This window comes from Aptenodytes patagonicus, chromosome 2, assembly GCF_965638725.1.
Source record: "Aptenodytes patagonicus chromosome 2, bAptPat1.pri.cur, whole genome shotgun sequence".
In the NCBI taxonomy this organism is placed as follows: domain Eukaryota; kingdom Metazoa; phylum Chordata; class Aves; order Sphenisciformes; family Spheniscidae; genus Aptenodytes; species Aptenodytes patagonicus.
This window is the reverse complement of record NC_134950.1, coordinates 155,794,634-155,814,090: the sequence shown is the minus strand read 5'-3', so window position 1 is coordinate 155,814,090 and position 19,457 is coordinate 155,794,634. Positions and strand designations below refer to the sequence as shown.

Sequence of the window (19,457 nt, the reverse complement as noted above, 5' to 3'; positions counted from 1 at the left end):
TTGAAGAAAGTCAGACCACCACTTTAGCAGATGGCACTGTCTGCACAGGTGGAATTGGAATTTGAGGTCCTAAGCCAGCTTTTGGCAGCAGTATCATTTCCAGGGATGGAGAGAACATCATCTTACTTTGGCTTACAGTTACTGAACTGACTCTACTAGGTCAAATCTTTGTCATAATACTGAATAGATGGAGGAAGTAGGAATACATGGTCTTGTGGATAGCTAACTGGTTCATAGGGTAGTTCCCTCTAACTTACCGATTGGGAAAGGAATAAAATACCTACTTAAGGAAGAAGACATTCAATATCATGTATTTGAGAACTTCAAGTAGTTAGTTATCAGAACAAGTGTGCTGTTAGAAATACCTAAAGATGCAAAAGAAAGATTTTAAAAACCTTTTAGGTGTCTTCAAGTTTATTACTATAAAAAGCTCTGAAGTATTAGTCTTGAAGACTTTTCTTTCCATATTTCAGTGATGTTGTGTAGATAAACCTAAAGGAAACAGCCTACCCCCACAATGCGGGGACTTCAGTGTGGTCCTAAATACCAGAGAGACTTCTTTGTGATAGCAAACTGTGGCAAGTACTTTGTCACCTCTGTTAGAATTTCTTGTTAACAACACATTTTATGTTTATCCCTAGTTTTTCTCACCTTGCATTATAATGTTGATCTTGCTTTCTATTGATCAGTTACTATTTGGTCCTTTGTTTTCAGCAGGGGGAAAAAATGCAGGAGTCATATAGAATGATCTAACCATTTAATGTGATAAGCGGTATGAAACTGAGGCTGTAATTGGTAATTTAAAAGCGTAACATGTTAGGCAGCTCTGAATTTTGTTCTCCAAGAATATATGCAGTGTCAAGTTGATGTTTTTCAAGATATGAGGTGCTAAATAATCTTTTATAAAAACACCCGTTAATGGCAATACAGCTAAAATAGTCCTTGCACAGAAGGGACATGATGAATTCACACAAAGTACAAAATCTCACTTGCAACCTCTGGTAGTTTACATGGCACTAGTTGGTGAGAGGGAGAGGTAGGATGTCTAGCGTAAGAGGGTATTTTCTGAAGTTCTGTAAATGGGTTTCTCTGATTTGTGGGCTATATTCTTGGACTCAGTATTTGAGAAGGGCACAGAGCAGTCTCTAAAATGTCTATTACACTTCAGTATATCTGTGTATATATATTATATAGGCACATTAAATCATGGATATTCATACCACTGTAACTTTATTCCCCTCTAGCCAGGAATTGCCCATTAAGAATCAGTAACAGTCTGCAGCTGCACATGTGGTGGAGAAGCAGGCAGCTCTATGTTGTGACTGGCATGATGGGGTTCAACTGTTCTGCCTATGAGAGGTGGAGGAAATAACATGTATCTGTTCCTTGAGAGATCAAGTGTACTTAATTTGTGTTGTGGGTAGAGGCTTTTGCTAATGCAATAGGCAAAAAGAGTGAAGACCTAAGGAGTGATGGAAAGGTGTGGAGGTTTGGGGTTTTTTTGTTGGTTTGGTTGTTGGTTTTTGGTTGTTTTTTTAAGTAAATGAAGGTCATAAACTGACTAGAATGCTGGGTAAGTGAAAGGTGTTAAAATACCACTTCACTTGTGGGGGGGTTGTCACCACCAAAAAAACCCAACCAAAAAACAAACCCAAAAACTTGGCTGGGCTAAAATTGACAGTGTGGCCTGAACTAACTGATGCTGTCTCCTTGTAAATCACAGTCAGTAGTCCTATTTTGTCCCAGTCAGACACTTAACTCTCACTGTGTGCACAGAGAGAATAACAATGACAGTTATAATGCATGGAGCTTACAGGCATTAAGGAAATGCTTGTCCTTATAGTAAACCTTTCCCTTTCACCTCTGTTCTTCCTTCTTTCCTCGCCTCCTCCATATGACTTTACTCCTGTCTTAGTTGTTCAGTGTTTATACCAGCCTTAAAAACAAGTTTGATTATAATTGCATGTAGAGGTCATGAATTTGAAATGCCAGTCTGTCTTGTGTTTTTAAAGGCAATCTAAATAAACTTGGAGATTACAATACACTAAGAATAGCTGACCTATAAAGAATAATGATTTGGTGCCCGACTCATAGTGCATGCAGCACTTTGTCATTCAAAACATATTTTTACTCATCAGAAAACTTTTAATTTGGTATTTTGTGTAAGTCTCTTTCAGCGTAATACAGGCCTCTGCTCTAGGTAGCATCTTTGTGCATTTCAAATGTAGCAGTGTTCATTCTAAGCCAAGAAAAGTGTCTAAACATGTAGATTTGCAAACTGAAGACTGACATCTGCAGCAGGAAATACATAGATAAGCTTATCACAGTGGTGTAATCTTTGGAAAATCTATTTTAAGTTAATTCAGTATTGCACCTGTCACTGTCACTATTGAAGAAGCACTTTTCCACCTTTGTGGCATCAGACCTGAAATTCTGATCTGTTGTGTGTTGTGAATACAGAGGCTTAAGACAGTTTAGTTGAAAAATATTGGTAGGTTTTACTTACGTTTTCATGAACGTATTTTGACAAAATTTAGTTGACTAGAGCAGTTCTATACTAATTCCTAAGTAGTGTATTCTTTACTGGATGCCTTATGCAGTACAACTCTTGAGTATGTCTCTTCTAGCATTTGTACTTTTGCGGCGGGGTGAGGGGTACTTTAGTTTTCTCAAGTAGCAGCTCTCTTGATACCTTGCTGTCTTGGTACATGAAAAAGCTTCTTCTCTTACTGAGAGTAATAAACCACAATGCATTTTTTTTTTCTTATAACAAAAGTTGTAATTTGGAGGAATATGAGATGGGAACTTTGATACCATTGATACTGACAGTTATTCAAGGGCAAGGTTAGGTATACTCTGCCAGCCTGGGCATATTTGTGCAGCTCACGTTTCTGCTCGTCACTATGTGACAGTTTACTTCCACTGTGTGTTACACAGAGGACTAAAGTACTTAAAATGCAGATATTGTGGAGTCTGCGAAAGTGTGCTTGTCTAACAGACTAGCTTTTACTCATTACTATGATTCACCATATGCTTTTTCTACAGACTTTATTTCTTCCCTGTAGCACTGAAGTGGATAATGCTAAAAGGTTTTTCTTGTTGTTTGTTTATTTCTGAAATCAGAAATAAGCTTGATAGTTTAAGGTGATGCTCTGGAAGCTTCTTTAATTTGAATTTTTTAACTGAACTGTTAAACAGTATGTGAGCTTTTTATATAGAATGCACATGTGACTTCTTAAAAGGTGCTTAGATTGTTTAGGTTGTTACGGCAAACTTCTTTTTCGTTGTCTGACATGAGATGCTGAGCCTTAACTCGTGAATGAACAAGTTTACACAAATGTTGATACTTGGTTTTCTTGATAATGGTTTTGCTGTCCCCACATAACTTGAATACTGTATAATGTTCCATATAAACATCAATCAAGTTCTATTACTATTTAAATGTGAATGACTGCTTGAGGTAATGAAACTGTACTTTACAGAAGAGGTAGTTAAACCTGACAAGAATGTTGTAAAAGAAGCAATCTTATGGGAAGGTACAGCTGTTGTAGTTTTGTGTGTTATAGACCCTGTGTAAACCCCATGGTTCACTCACTGATTTATCTTTTTTATTATTTTCTGTTCATTTGCCTTTTTCCCCCAACCAAAAATAAAGTTGCGTATGTGTTAGGTATCTCTCAAGCCTCTTTATTATTAGAGTTGCATAGTGCACACTGGACTAAAGTTTATAGAAGAAAAAATTATCAGACTACTAAACACAGACTAAAATAAATGTGGCTTGCATTCCCAGCTTCTGATACCCTGTGGCTCAGGCAGAGAACAGCTGTGCGACTATGGCTGTGGTTTTTTTGTGCTGTTCTTGCTGCCCTCAGTAGGGATGCCCATGGGCTCCTTTTTTTGAGATGGTGTTAGGAAAAGTGATAAAATCCACACGTGTCTTGCAGTTAGTTTCCAAAAATGTTTCTGCATTCTTTGAAGAGTTTGGTTACTAGTAATGCCTAGCATTTAGGTTAGCCCAGTCAACCAGTTTGGACATTTGTTTATTTAAAGTCCTTGGGTAGTTGCACAATTTGGTGTTTAGAGATCTGCTCCAGGTAATGTTAAGTTTTAGACTCTTATTGCAAATTCTGAGGGGAAAAATAGTAACTCTAGATACTGTTGCTGAGATCTGTTTTTAATGCTTTTTAACAAAAGAAACCAAGTCCTGTTCTTAATTAGACTTGTTTTTTCTTTAGAATCTTTGAGCGTATGTACATCTGGGAAGCCGTTGACCTCCACAGTTTGTGTGGTCTGGCCTGTGGAGGGGAATGTTTTTACGCCTTCAGTAGACTAATAGTGGGGAGATAGAGGCACTCGTCAGGCTGTGTGTTACGGCTTTATTCCCTTGCCTGGTGTCTTTCTCTGCCTTGCCTGTCTTGATTCTCTCCTGCTGCTGAGTTGATTAATGGATCCAGATTGAGATGTGCCTTAGCTGCAAAGGAAAAGGGGTTGGTTTAACGAGGATCACTTGAAAACCTGGTCCAAGGAACAACTCCTGTGGAAGGAGTGGTAGATGTATTTTTTCCATAGTTGACATAGAAAACTTTGAGAGAAATGTAGTATAAAATTTTGCCCAACTCAGTTGACTTCTTTTTAAGTCCTGTTATCTGTTTAAGCGTAGATTTATAACTTACCTTTAACTTCATTCAGTGCTGTGTATGGTATTCTACTATGATACGTAACTGGAATAGTTGAGGCACCCTATCTATGTTGGAACACACAACCCTGTGTGTATCTGCATATTAGTATTGTTCAGAAGAGTAGTGAAACAGAATAGAAACTTGTTTGCTGCGAAGTTGGGCTACCATGTTACTTGTTACTCAAATGATACTGCTTTTTTTATCAGTGCTCCCTACTGTTAACAGTAGTATCAAGTCCCTGTAACTAATGAAAATGTTGGAATCCAAGTGTACAGCTTTTGCCATCCAAAATCATTTGAGTTGTTATGCAGCATTGCTGATGCACAGTAATGTTTAAGCAAGCAGCAAGATATTGTTGTGTTTATCTTTTAACTTGGGAACTTGATACAATTTTATTATGAGTCAACTGATGAAATTATCTTGAAGTTCCACTTCCATTTTTCCCATACAAGGGGAAAACAATTTTGCTGTAAAGATTTATTCAGGCTCTCCTAAATGGCGTTATGGCTGAAACCTCTGATAAGGAAAGGCTAAATTCTAAGGCCTGTTCTCGTTCTGTTGTAGACTGTATCCTGAAAGCTTTATTGTTGTAAACTGTATCAAATCTTAGTTTATTTTGTGTTACAGTCTGATTTCAGCATGGACATCATGCCCTGGCCTACTTAAGTAATATGTTAAAAGCATCTTAATGTGTTCTTTAGAATCCTTTACTTAGGGGAAATTTATTTAGTTATTAAACTATATTCTGTTTAATATAAATCACTGAAATAGTTTTGATGCATTGCAGTCTCAAAAATCTGTGACACAGCTGGAACAGCAGCCTGTGGTAAGGAAGGGGGACTTCGACAGCTTTGCAGTTAAGTCTGGAATATTGTGAAATGTGGCTGTGCGGCAAAGTCACATGGGATGGGTTGAGCTGGTTTAACTGTGTTGGTACTGGAAAGAGGCAATTCCGCTGTTTGCCTAGAGCTTGCCATGGTCTTTACGTTACCTGTCTGTGAACTGATTTAGCTCACAGCAGAAGACTTGCCGAACAGTAACTCCCCTCCCCTCCCCTCCATGTGTTACAGGGCTGCATAGGCTGAGGAGTTCCGTGAGAGCCAAAGTGATTACAGAGGGAAAGATGGGGAATTTTTGTGGCATTATCAACGCTGGGGAGATGTGATAGCTCCTTCTGCTAGTATTGAGCTGTTAGCAATTCCTAAACAAAATACTTCAAGCTGATAATGAGTCCTGTGGTTCTGAATGCATGTAGTGCAGTGGCGATTTGGCAAGCAGCCGAGTCACTTCAGTCTTTTTAGGTGGTCTGAACAGGATCTGTGCCTGGGAAGATTGCGGTGTTAAATTCCGTCTTGTGAACTATACTGCATAATTAATGTGTGTGTTAAATACTAAAGTTTTCCTGATTCCCAGGGTTCCTAGGTTGTGTATGTTATCCTCTCTAGCATGTCTTGAGCCAATCTCATTCATTTCTTCATCTCTGCCTGTCTGTATTCCACAGTAATTCAAAATATGAACCTAATTTCAGTCTTCTGGTAACAGGACAGCAAACCACTCTCCATTTCTTCCAGTGTTGTTGTGATCTCTAGTACAAATGCCCCGTGTGTCCCCTACCTCCCTGCCACCATTTGCTGAAGAAGCATAGCAGGTGAAAATTTCCCAGAAGTTGTAAGTAATTTGCTGCTGGAAGTCCCCGAAGAGGGAAGCAAGATTTTTCCAAGAAAAGGGCAGACTCCTTGCATACTCTTAGAAGTGTCTGATTTGAATATGGGGAAATGGGTCGACTACAGTGCTCAGGACGGTGTGGCTGACCTCATTTCTAACCAGTGTTCCCGATAAAAAGACTAATAATTAGCAAAGTTTCTTGGTAGTATGTTAATTACAAAACCACGTATTTTTAAAAGTAAATTAGATCACATTTTCACTGAGCAATTGCTATTTAATGCTATGCAGCTATTTTAAGTTGGCATTTGTAGCAGAGATCTAATTATTATTGTAATTACAGTGGAATCCTTCTTAACTGACTACTCATGAGACTGACATCAGTTGATTAACAGAAGCGATCTCCATAGTTTTCCTCCATGTTTGGAATATCAAGGGACAGTTTTAGGCTCTGCTATAATAACAAGAAAACAATTTTCTCTACTGCATAGAATGATTCAGGACATTGAGAGATCTTGGCAGCTTCAGAAGGGAAGCTCTACAGCCATGTGGTTTGGGTGAATCTTCAGGCAGCTTAAACTGATGTGAGAAGGTGTTTAACCTGTGTCCATATATACTAGTAATCATAACAGAAGGATGGCTTACAATTGCTTGTGGACCAGATGGAGTGGGTGGGTGTGTGATCTACTATCTTCTTCAGGACCCATCACAGGAGGAGAGCAAGGAATGACATCATGCTGCTTTGTTGACCCACCACTTCTGTTTTGATCACGTGTGCTTGTGACCAAATTTAAACTATTGCTAACACATTATATGATATTCATGTACTTGAGGTCAAGAGGGTAGAAGCTGCATTTATGCTTACCAATGTAACTGTTGCCTTGCCATTATCAAAGGTCAGATCTATAAGCTGGTATTCAGGAGCTGGGCTTTGCTGTCTCAGAGTCAAGGATCAGTGTAACTCAGGGACTGATCTTGTGCCAGAATAGCTGTTGAAGACTTCTGTGCTCTGCAAGGCAGGATCAGATTGCCCTCATCAGTATGACTTCAGTCAGGTTTGGAGCTCTTCAACAGCAGTTGTTTGGAAACAGACGCTGTAACAAACTTGTCAGAATGTCTTTGCTGTTTTGCATGTAGTTATGTGTGACTGGATATGCATGTGAGGTAGTAAAAGGAAAAGTGTGTGGTATGTTTCTGTAGTAAGTGCTTCTGTAATAAGCTGTGAAGCCTGTTGTTAAGGAAGAGCTGAGCATTTTTGCTTTCAGTCATACTAGAAGCCAGTAGAGCCACTTGTTGCCCTAAAGATAAGAAAAATGCAAAGGCAATCTGGAGTATCTCTGAACAGTTTACATTGATCTAAGATGGCTACTATGTTCTGGCTGTGCATTCTGTACCTTTGCTTGCAGCATTGCTGGTGCTTGCCTGTCCCTGGGTGAGCCTGTTCTATTGCAGTGGCAGATAACTACCCCCCAGAGAGAGTCCCACAGAAACATATTTCTGATGCCTGAACTGGCTCTAGGGAGGGGGAAGGAATAATGTGAGTGAGGGGTGGCATAAAAAAACCCCATATTATCTTAATTTTTTCGCATGTAATTCTCTGAGATCACTCTCCATAGTCCTCCTAATCTTGGATATAAGTTGTGTCTGATTAGTAAGTTGCAGGACAATTAAGATCTGGTAACAGGAGGGAAAGGTGAAGAGAATGAGCTGGTTTGGTTGTTTTTTTCCTATCTCCTTTGTGCACAGATTTATTGGATTGAATCTATGGACAGATTTCCTTTTAGAGTAGATTGACCATCACTCTTCCGAAAGAGGCCACCTTCCCTGATCATGCAGGTTACTGAGATCCTCATATGGCTGAGAGACACGATACGTATCCCATAGCTCACTGAGCTAAGGAAAGGGGGAGGTTGGGGAGTGATTTGCATGGAGTAGGTCATAGAAGTGCTTCAGTAGTCCCTATCGTATGTTATGGGATGAGTTAGTCTGGATGGTCTTGGTGTGTAGCTGGGTCTCCTAGCAACTTTGCTGTGTTGTCGTCCACTCTCCTCCCACCAGTAAACATTCCTGACCTGAGATAACCTAGGTGTAGGAACAATGTCCCTGTGAATTTAGCAGCCAAAAATCTTTACCTTATAGCCTGGAATCAGGTTGTTTTTGCACCAGTTCATCACCTCTGGATGACATAATTAACAACTTCTGCTTTTTTTTTTTCCCCAGTTCCTAATGTTTTCTTATTTCATCTTAATTACTGAGCAATGTGTTTGTGTTTAAGATGAGCTGCAATTTTTTTGGATTTTTCTTGTGTGTTTAGGTTTTTTCTAAAAGTTTTGGATCACAAGTTGCTAGAAGGTAAAATGTATATAAAAATGTCAGGTCTGTGAGTTTGTACACTTGTATGTCCTTGATTCTGTCTCAACTGTGATCTGTTTTAGCATAACTGTTGTGAACCTAATGCTTCTTGACAACTACCTGTTGAAACTGATATCCTTTTTAGTTCTTGTACCTTAAACATAGTGTGAGCTGTGAGATGGTAACTTTGGAAAGCACTTCTGTCAGGCAAGGGATGGATGTGAGAGGATTGTCCCCAGTCATACTGATGTAAATCAGCAGGTCCGTGGAGACCAGTAGATGGGCAGTGGTTTGACATGGTTCCCAGTAATGACAGAATCAATTGTAGTGTCCTTTTGTATAGTTCTTGTATTTCAGAGGCAAAGATGTGATTATGATCACATCACATTATGTGCACAGACTTGAACTCATTCCTGTATCCTTTTTATAAGCACCAATGTTTTAAAAAACTTTTTCCACTTGCTGTGTGGCTTCCTCCACCACCCCATCTTTTGCTTCCCCCAAGAAAGAGAGCACTCCCTTCCTTAGGGTGGGCTTTGAGAATTTGGAGACTTTCTGCTCTGCTCTACACACTAGACTTAAGAGTTGGCTGCTTTGGTCATTTCCATAAGCAAATGTGCCTTAAATGATTATTTCTTTTAAGAGCTCTGGAATAATTTGGAGAAATTATTTGAAGAAACTTGCAGTCAAATCACAAAATGATTGTTTCTTTCATTCTTAAGAAGTTGCGCTCATTGCTACTGCAGTAACATTTTTTCCAATTGACTTTCTAAAATGATAATATGCATTCTGTCCCTTTGGTTTGTTCAACTGTTAATGACAGGGTTATGTCACTTACTCTTTTAGTGCCTTGTGTCGGGGTTATCTTCCTTTGTATATAGTCTCCAAAGTGTGCTACAGGGTAAATATTTCATCAAAGGCATCTTTGTGCTCTGTTAGTGCCAGTTTTCTTGGAGAAATTGTAACTAATTGGAATCAAACAGTCACGTTGCCAAAAACTTACCAAGTATTACCAAAATGTGAAAGGCAGCAAATACTGCTTGCTTTCAGTTGCTACACTTCTGCTTGTTTCTGCTTGCACGCAAGAGTGCCTACTTGTAGTCGGGTTGAACCGCAATTATAGTATCCTTTCTTTTGTGTTCTAATTATTGTAATTCAGCTTCTCTTAATGTAGTGTGCTAGAAATGCAACAAGTATGCAAGTACTAAACTTGTTTTGAAGAATTAACCCCGTGTCCTTGCATTATCATTTGCGAGAGGTCCTATTGCCCCCCAAAGCAGAACCGAACAAAAGTTCCAATTCCTTCAGGCTGCAGTGAGGGCTGCTCTGCTGTGTTCCTGCTTTCCCTAGTGCTTTTGTGCTGCCAACTGGCTTCAGATCCTCTCTTCACTCTTTGACGTTTTGGAACGTGCATGGCAATACTGATAGAGTAAGAGTGGATACAAGGGACAAACTTGGTATCTTAAAATTAATAGAAAGGAAGACTACAGAATAAAGAATGGTGTCGAGATATAATTTTGCTTACGAAATTTCTTGGGTACATCATGCCTTGCCGTGTTCTGGGTAGTCAGAAGAAGGGTTGCTGTTTTGGTGGGCTTTTCCTGCAGTCTGTCTAATTAGAGGAAAATTTCTAAAGGAGGAAAGTAGTTGTCAAGCTTTTTGTTTAAACAACTATCAGGGTAATCTGATAGCAAAGTGTTGGAATTTTAGCTGTCCAAATACTTTTCTGGACAGGAAGATAGTGGGATGAATAAGGTGCAGTTTCATGTTATTGGCTGGGTGTTGCAAAAAGTGATGAAGCTGCTCTTTTCCTCAGATACCCTGTGTCTCTGGGCTGAGTGCTCCTACTGCATCTCTTTGACTCTGGGATTGTCTGACCATGTGATGAGCCAGTGTAGGAAGCTAACCTGATGGAAAATTAACTTGGGGGTGGAAGAGCAAGCAGATTTTTAGGTTTTGGTTAAACTCTTTGAATAGCTTTAAACACAAATTTGGATGAGCGTTAGTACAAGGTAGAGGGAATTAAGTTTGAGGAACAGTACCGTTGTTCTGAAAGTACTGGGTCAAATTAGCATCACAGCACAACCAACTCCCAAAGTTGTATTTTTGATAGCTTTTTATGTCAGGCAGAGAAAGCAACTGAAGAGGAAAGCTTTTTTGGATATGAGCCTAACTAATAGGTTGAAAATAATTAAACGTAAAAGTGGAAGGCAGCTTCAGTGAGAATAAACTACCTTCAATAAGTATGTGTTGTGAAACAGGGTATGTATGAAAGAGCCAAGAGAAGCAAGTTGAGAGAGAGGGGGAAGAAACTGCTAAGTCTCCTGTGTTCTTCAGTAGTTTGGTCTGAGTTACTGTAAGACAACTGCAGTAGTTGTCTTACAATGTAGTTTCAATAAGAAGGATACCTTAACACAGAAATTTGGATGCACTGAAAGTGGAAATGGATGAATAGGAACAAATAATATGTGAACAATTAATATTTACATGAAAGATTTACCTCAAAAGGAGGAACAAGGTGAGATCCATCTGGCGATGAATATGCAGAATAAGAGGAGAATATTCTGTGAATATTTCTAGTAAGAAGAAACCTTCTTGATTGTATTTGATACTGAGATGGTTGAAATGTTTATCTGCTATAGCTTTTCATGAGTCTTAATTTTTTTTTTTTGCCCTTGGTATTCATTTTAAAAAGACATTTTTTAATTTAGTGATGCAGCTAAGCCAGTTAAATGGATAGCTGCTACCAAAGGGGATCATCTTTCTCACTGCTTCCCCCGCCCCCCGGCAGTTCAGGCAGCTAATTTGTCAGAAGACTAATTGTTTCTAATTGTTTTCAGGGGAAATAACAGGAGAGAGATGGCTTTCTGTGGATTTGGTTCCCTAAGCTGTCATCATAGCTTCAGTCTGGCATAAGGCAGTGGTAGTATGGAGAATGACAGCAAGGAGCACAAGACTGCACCTTGTGGTGGTAGCTAACTTAGATGAATTTCCTTCTAACATGACAAATTACAGCCTTTGACTTTGACTAACCCACCTAAAATTCATGCTAGGAGTTTAAAGAAACAGTCTGAAATAAGTTCTCAAATAGCTGTGAAATTCTGAGGAACAGATGATGTTCCAGAAGAGGAGGGAGAAGGCGCTACAACTGTGCTTCTAAAAAAAAAACCAAAAAAACAAAAAACCAAAAAAACCACAAAAACAAACAATATAAAACCACAAAAAAACCCAAGCAAAAAAACCCAAACCAAAACCCCATAACAGCCTGTTGAAAAGGTGGGAGCTAGGGGCTTACAAACAAGCTATCTTAACAGCAGTTCCTGGACAAGTATGGATAGTGTAAATTACTTGGCCCCAGTAATCGCCTGGAAGATACTAATCTCTTTGTGAAGAACTAATACGAGTTTTTCAAGAACAAACCCCAGTTAATCCAGTCTAACTTCTTTCTGTGGTGGGGCAAGGGGCCTAGTGGATAGTTGCATCTTGACTTTTTTAAAAGGCTTTTTGATACTGCTCTGTTATGCAATGAACAGAAACAGTATTATAGAAACTGTTGTATAGTGGAAATATATCTGATTGAAAAACTGTATCTGGAAATGGATGAACAGTCAAAGTGAAAAGATTTGGTAAATCTCTGAAGAGGTCTGTCTTTAAATGCCTGTTGGTATTTTCAGGAGTGACTTGGCCTACAGCATCTACATATTAAATCAAGATAACATGAAGGGCAGCCAGCATGTTTGATTAGGATTTGGAATTCAAGATCATTCTGACAAACTGAGGAAACCACTGCATTTTTAAATGGAAGGCTATGGTTTCAGATGAATGAGGTGTTGCATTTGGGTAGGAATAATCAGCTGTGCAATCACAGCGGAGAATGACTGCAGAATAGAAACTGTAAGCTGTAGTAGGTTAGTTAACTGTAGATATTTAATGTGCTTTCATGTTAAAAATGTGTGATTGGTAACTCTGGAAGCACTCCTGACTATATGTATATATACCTATGTATATATAGGAGAGAGAGATGTGCTGAGCCACCAGCTGAGATGTTGAAGTTGGGGGCAAAGTCGCTGTTGCTGATTTCTGTCCAAATAGGTGAGAACTTGGTGCATGGGGATGTAAACAGGAGGTTGCCTTGTCTGCTTATTTTCTTTTATTTAGTAGCGTCTCTTGTGATGAATTGAAACATGTGATGAATTGAAACATGTGATGAATTGAAACATGTGAACAGTAGATGAGTTTACCTGTTTCAGTGGAAGAACTTTTATCCAGTTGCTTTCATAATTTGTGGGTCTATTAACACTCTGTTCAAGTACTGAGTATTTTTGTAACTGGGATGAAAGTCGGGCAAAACTATGATTTGTGCTTCTGTTTCAAGAATATTGTTAAGATTTCTTTAAATATTTGTTACTGAAACCTGTTAGGAAATTAGTATAGACTGCTGTTACTAACTATCAGTGACTGTTTCCATATCAGAGATGGATCAGAGAAATTGAAATCTTAATTTAGTGTCTAACCCCCTTTTCTTCCCTGAAACAAAGCAATTTTTTGTGTTTAAAAACACAAGTTGGGAAAAATGCACCAGGAATCCTTCATATGATTATAAAAACAGTAAGCCTTTGCTGTTACTCAAAAACCATTGGCTATTACTATGTATTTGACATAGAATCCTACTGTACTATATGGAAACAAGGCTTAATTCCCTGTTCTGCAACAGTTGCAGCTGTTGGGACAAAATCCCAAAGAATTATTACTGTTTACACAAATTTGAGGTGTCTGGCAGCAGTGCTTCACTAAAAGGTAGAAAAGAAATTATTTTGTACCATACCCAAGAAAGAATTTTAGCTGCCACATCTCCTAGGTGACATATGTGTCTATGCTTAACAAATGCTAGAGGATCAAAATCAGTCCAGTGAATTTTACTCGCAACTGTGTGATATGTCTTATTCTCACAATTAGTCTCTTTTTGTGAAGAAACTTTTTAATGGGACAGATGTGAAAAAAATCTCTGCAGCTTGTTTGAAGGTAAAGATAGGCTAAAATCCTTGTAGCAGAATTTTATCTTGAAGCAGGTTTTAGTTTGAGGCTGCTCTAACTCTGCAGTTTACAATAAAGCCTATTTTATAATTTTCTTGATTTTTTTTTTTTTAAGTTTAGACAGAAGATGTTGATTTACCTTTATTGTACTAAAGAGGAGGTAAAGTGAGGTCAGACAGACAAAGGTGTAATAAGATCATACGGATGAACACTGATACGTTTTTACTTCAATATTTAAAACCGATTATCCCTGCCATCCTTTCGCTGCAGTTCTTGTTCAAATATTTCAGTAATCTGGTTTATAGCATCTCACTCATAGCTGTATTGGCACAACTGATTCAGCACTGGTTTACTGAGCACCTAGGAAGGAACATTGAGTATAGAAACTTAAGAACCAGCTTTGGTACTAGGGAAAAAATACTATGTTACAGAATCAGTAAACCATTTATATACATGCACACATCTTGCTGTGTGGGTTTTTGTTGGTAACTCTGCCGATACTACTTACTGTCTTGACAGCACCACAGGAAGAATGGAATGCATTTGAATAGTAGCATGAGAAAATTACTAGAATTTAAAATGTTACTAATCTGTTACTTGGGTTGTACTAACAGATATAAATGTAATTTACTTTTAAGCTTGAAAAACAGTTGCAGATTTCTGAAAGTTAAGTATTCTCACCCTCATGGTTTATGGTTTAATAATAAACTTCATTTGACAGATTAGGAGGGGAAAAAGGCGGATAATGGAAAGCATTGCAATAAACAAGAATGTCTTTAGGAATAATTTCCCTGTCTGGGTAAAAATAGTTGCTTCTCTTCTTAATAGGAGATGATGGCAGGCCTCCTTTCTGGTTTTCTGACATCACTGGCAATAAATGGCTGTAGCAAATACAGAATAATACCAGACTGAGTATCTGTCTGCAGCTACTTGTTACAATCTGTATGTGTAATTGATCTGAAGTGTCTCTCCAGAAATATGTAAAGATGGATTTATATAGCTTGGTGAGCCAAGAACATGCAACTTGACTTTACTAAGTTTAGTAGCTGAAGTGTTGTGTGTGTTTGTGTAAGAGGGAGAGCTCCACCTACTGGAAAAACCTTCCAGTTTATGGAGTACATTTTGAGTCAAGTGTGCAATACTGATTTCCTATGTCTGGTCTCAGGGATTTGGAATGAGAGCGTTTGCAAAGAAATAGACTTCCTTCAGCTAAAAAGTCTAAGCTCTGAAAATATTTTCTCAGATTTTCATCTTGACTTGTTTTGTTTTTAGGAACATCACCTCCAACGGGCTATCTCAGCACAACAAGTATATGGAGAGAAGAGGGATAACATGGTTATACCAGTTCCAGAAGCAGAAAGTAATATTGCATACTATGAATCTATATATCCTGGAGAGTTTAAAATGCCAAAGCAGCTGATTCACATACAGCGTAAGTAAAGTAACTTGGTCATTGAAGTCTACACCAAGAGCTTTATTTTGCTAGTAGTTGAAGAGATTACTCTTAAATGTCTATTGAGCTTGCATCAAGACTGACTTCTGAGAATTATATTTTCCAACATATAAAGGAATACATACTTTTTACTGAAGAGGTATGTTTAGTTCTTGATCAAGAAGTAGATAGATGTCCTTCTTTAGTCTATGTCTATATGTTAATACTTTAAATTTAGTAATCTCAAAGGCCTGTTTCTGCCCTCTATAACACTCGGTAGTTACAGCTTGCAGGGAAGTTTAGGTTCGTTAGCAAGGACAGACACAAATCTACTTGAAGAGGAGAATATATATAATACATAGTTAAGAAACAGAGTACCTGTCCCCTGAAGCTTAACCAGGATAAAATGACAGTAGAGTAGATTGGGAAGCCAGGCAGAAGTGGCAGTAGTAGTAGTATTTGCCTATGCCTGAATGGAAGTATTCTACATCTAAAAGTAGGTGGGTTTTGATAGCAGCTGATGACTTACAAATGTGTTGAGATTTTTGTTTTTGTTGGAAGACAGCAGCTGTTCTGTTTAGATGTGGCCCTGGATGTGAGCACCTCATTACTTCAGATAACTTTTGAAAACATTATGAAAAATGTAATCCGTTGTAGAATTCTGTTGCATGGTGTAATTAATAGAATTTTAAAAGTAGTATTTGTGCTATGTAAATGGATCTCATGCCTAATTAACTTTGGTTAAATGTTAGACTTCTATATCAGTCCGACCTTCAGTGGTAGCCTAAAGTATTAGAGCATGCTGCTCCACTCCTAGGCAAATGGAGAGACTAATACTAGCAGTCTTCCATGCTGATACTAAGGTTACACTTTTTCATTCTTCTTGTCGTTATCTAGTGGTCTAACAGCTGAAATGGTGATTTTCAGCTGCATTGTATTCGACCTATTTATTTAGTAAAAGTAAGCGATGCTTTTCACAATGTGTTTCCAGGTGTGCACTGGGGAAGAAGTTCGTGTCTCTGACAAACTAAAACAACCTGAATGAGGCATGAGAACTAGGGAGATCTTGTTTTGAATGCAGAATACTGCATTTTCATAGGATATCGTGGAAAACAGAACAGTTGTTTGTGTTCTGCAAAACATTATTTGTATTTGAAGATGCCCTACTTACATAGGGTAGACCATGCTGGGCCAGTTAGTCTGACTCATCTACATCACAAAAATAATTGATGAGAATATGTGTAAGGTCATTGTAATATAGTCTGCACATACTTTTGTAGAAGTATCTTTAAAGTGTGTTTGGGCTAAAGTCTTAACTGTTGATAATACAATACATAAAACTGCAGAATACTAGACAGCATTGAAAATTTTGACCAATCTAAAAATTTCTTGCTGAAAGCAATGAGGTAGAAAGCTGCTAGCTGGCTTGACCACTAGTAAGCTTTCATTGGTTAACCAAAGCATAGTCAAATAGTTATCAACTGTTATTCCTGATTCTGAATGGTGTAATTTTTTTCAAGAAAAAACTAGATATAACTTTGAAGTAGCATTACTACAACATTCAAACAAATAATTTTGGTTTTGTCTTCAGAAGAATCTGATGTGTACTCCAGACACTGCTATGAGAACAAAACATTTCTGTAGTAAAACTAACTTTAACTTTCACTGTGTCATTTAGCTTTTAGTTTGGATGCTGAGCAGCCGGATTATGACTTGGATTCGGAAGATGAGATCTTTGTGAATAAGTTGAAGAAAAGAATGGACATCTCTCCTTTGCAGTTTGAGGAAATGATAGACAGACTAGAAAAGGGCAGCGGTCAGCAGGTATAACGGTACTTTGAATAAAGAATTTGAAATACGCACTCTCTGTATTGCTATATGAAAGTGACATGCTGGGTTTTACATTTAGCCAGTCAGCCTGCAAGAGGCCAAGCTGTTGCTGAAGGAAGACGATGAATTGATCAGAGAAGTGTATGAGTACTGGATTAAAAAGAGGAAAAACTGTCGAGGTCCCTCTCTTATCCCAGCAGTGAAACAAGAGAAGCGAGATGGTTCCAGCACAAATGATCCTTATGTTGCTTTTAGAAGACGAACAGAAAAGATGCAGACACGAAAAGTAAGTAGATCAATATCTCCCTCTGCTTTCTTTCTCTTCCTTCTCCCCCTCTCAAAAAGTAGCTTGTATAAAGAAACAATTCTGCTATGTAGTAAAAAACAATAAAATTTGGGGTGTTCTTTTGTTGTAATTTGCTAGGGTAAAAACATAAAAGAAACTACTTTAGGACGGTTATTGAATAAAAGTTTGTATTTATTTTTTCATTAAATCTACTGGTAAACCTACTACGGCGTTGGTAAGCTGTAGCTCGCTGATAACATGCATGTGCTTCTCTTGTTTTAGCATTTTTTTTTAATATACATAAGTATTTAGAACTTAAATCTGAATTTTAAAGTCAATTATGTGGGGAAACATATACACTGTATCTACAGAATCGAAAAAATGATGAAGCATCTTATGAGAAGATGCTTAAGCTGCGTCGAGATCTGAGTCGTGCGGTAACCATCCTGGAGATGATAAAGAGGAGGGAAAAAAGCAAGAGAGAGTTGCTGCATTTAACACTGGAAATTATGGAAAAGAGGTAATATTTATTGAAAACTTGCTGCGGAAAGCTTTGGAAAGTACTTTGTATTCCGGTTCCCACAAATACTTAAAACAGTGAGAGATTTTTTTAAAATAAGTATTTAGATTAGACTCTTTCACATATACAGGATAGCATATTTTCATATATGGCTATGGAGAGCAAAATAAAACGTTAGGAAGTTGCTTATTATGGAGAAGTGACCTGTCACACTAATCTACATTGTTTTATTACATGTGTACATGTATTCAAAAGGATGTATATATCCTATATATTATACAGGAAGAGAGGTCATAGTTTCAGGTAAATTCATTTGGAAATTTGTGTTAAAACTAAATACATAGATTAAGGAAATCCCAGCTAATTTGAAGGCCATTTCCAACCATTACCATTCTTTTTCTTCATTATTGCTGTTCTTTTTTAGCAAACCTCGATCTAATACCCTCTTGAGGAAAACAAATAAGCATTTCATACAGTGTAACATGTTATGTGAGTCATCTCCCAACTAGTGCTTCTTTTGACAATCCTGTTTGTCAGCTGTGCTGAAGACCAAATGCACTGCTCTGTCAACTGTCACTTTCCCAATCAGCTGAGAATCACATTTGCAATGTAGAGTTGTTCTTTAGGTTGATACTTAGAATCTGAATAAACTTCTCTAGCTTAAGCATCCATGTTTGAAAACAAATGTTTTGAGTCAGTATTTTAAAGCTGTAAAACTAACTTTTTGGTCTGGTTTCTTAGGGACACAAGTTGAATGTCAGTCTGCCCCCTCTACCAGGGGCACTTTTTTCAAGCACTGGCTATTTTCAGTAGAAATAGAGAGGGGAGAAACGCAAAGATTTTCCAGTAGCTTTTTAAAGAAAATAAGCTGTTGGATAGAGGAAAGACTCCATGCCCCTCTCAGAATGGAAAACTGCACTTCAACTCAGTACTTTCCACAGGATTTGAAATGTTACACGTTTCATGGATCTGCTGCTTACGAAACTATTCCGCAACACAAAAGAGGGAGGATTCATGAATAAGGCACTCTCCCTCACTGTTTAAAACCTTTTGGGTGATAAATGTATATTTTTAAATGGTACCTGTCCCCAAGTGAGGGGGGAGGAAAACCCTTTCCTGTTCTTTCCTTCTAGTTTCTGCTTCTTTCCTTTACATTATCATCTTTTGGAGATGTTTTACAGGCTTTACAGGGTAGTTATCCTTTTATTTATTTGTCAGCATTAGTCATCACAATGAAGTTTCCATGTTATTAGTCCCCTTTTCTGGAACAATACTTTCTGTACTTCTTGCTGTCATCCTGGATGTCCCTTTACCCCCAGTTGCAAGTATTAGTCTGTGTTTCTCTGTGTTGTGCAATTTTTTACCAGACACGCATTGTAAACTTTCCAACAAATTAAAAAAAAAAAAAAAAAAAATCTCATTTCAGGTATAATTTGGGTGACTACAGTGGGGAGATCATGTCTGAGGTCATGGCACAACGGCAGCCGATTAAACCTACCTATGCTATTCCCATCATTCCTGTGACTAACAGCAGTCCTTTTAAACACCAAGAAGCTATGGAACTGAAAGAATTTAAAGTTAAAGTGAGTAATGTCAATAACAGAGTTACTAGTTCATGCTATTATGTATGCAAGATACAGCACTTTAGGATGGGAGGAGGGG

At 38.0% G+C, this 19,457-nt stretch overlaps 1 protein-coding gene across 7 annotated transcripts in view; it reads left to right on the top strand.

The window, feature by feature from the left end:
• The window catches only part of EPC1 (enhancer of polycomb 1), a 70,056-nt gene that overhangs the window by 31,156 nt on the left and 19,443 nt on the right, over positions 1–19,457 (top strand). For all 7 annotated transcript variants that reach the window (XM_076331833.1, XM_076331832.1, XM_076331830.1 and 4 more), the window contains 5 exons: positions 15,000–15,159; positions 16,838–16,983; positions 17,069–17,275; positions 17,647–17,795; positions 19,222–19,378. In XM_076331833.1, coding sequence (XP_076187948.1) covers positions 15,060–15,159; positions 16,838–16,983; positions 17,069–17,275; positions 17,647–17,795; positions 19,222–19,378 — 759 coding nt within the window. In that variant the 5' untranslated portion in view covers positions 15,000–15,059. The remainder of the gene's footprint in view (positions 1–14,999; positions 15,160–16,837; positions 16,984–17,068; positions 17,276–17,646; positions 17,796–19,221; positions 19,379–19,457) is intronic.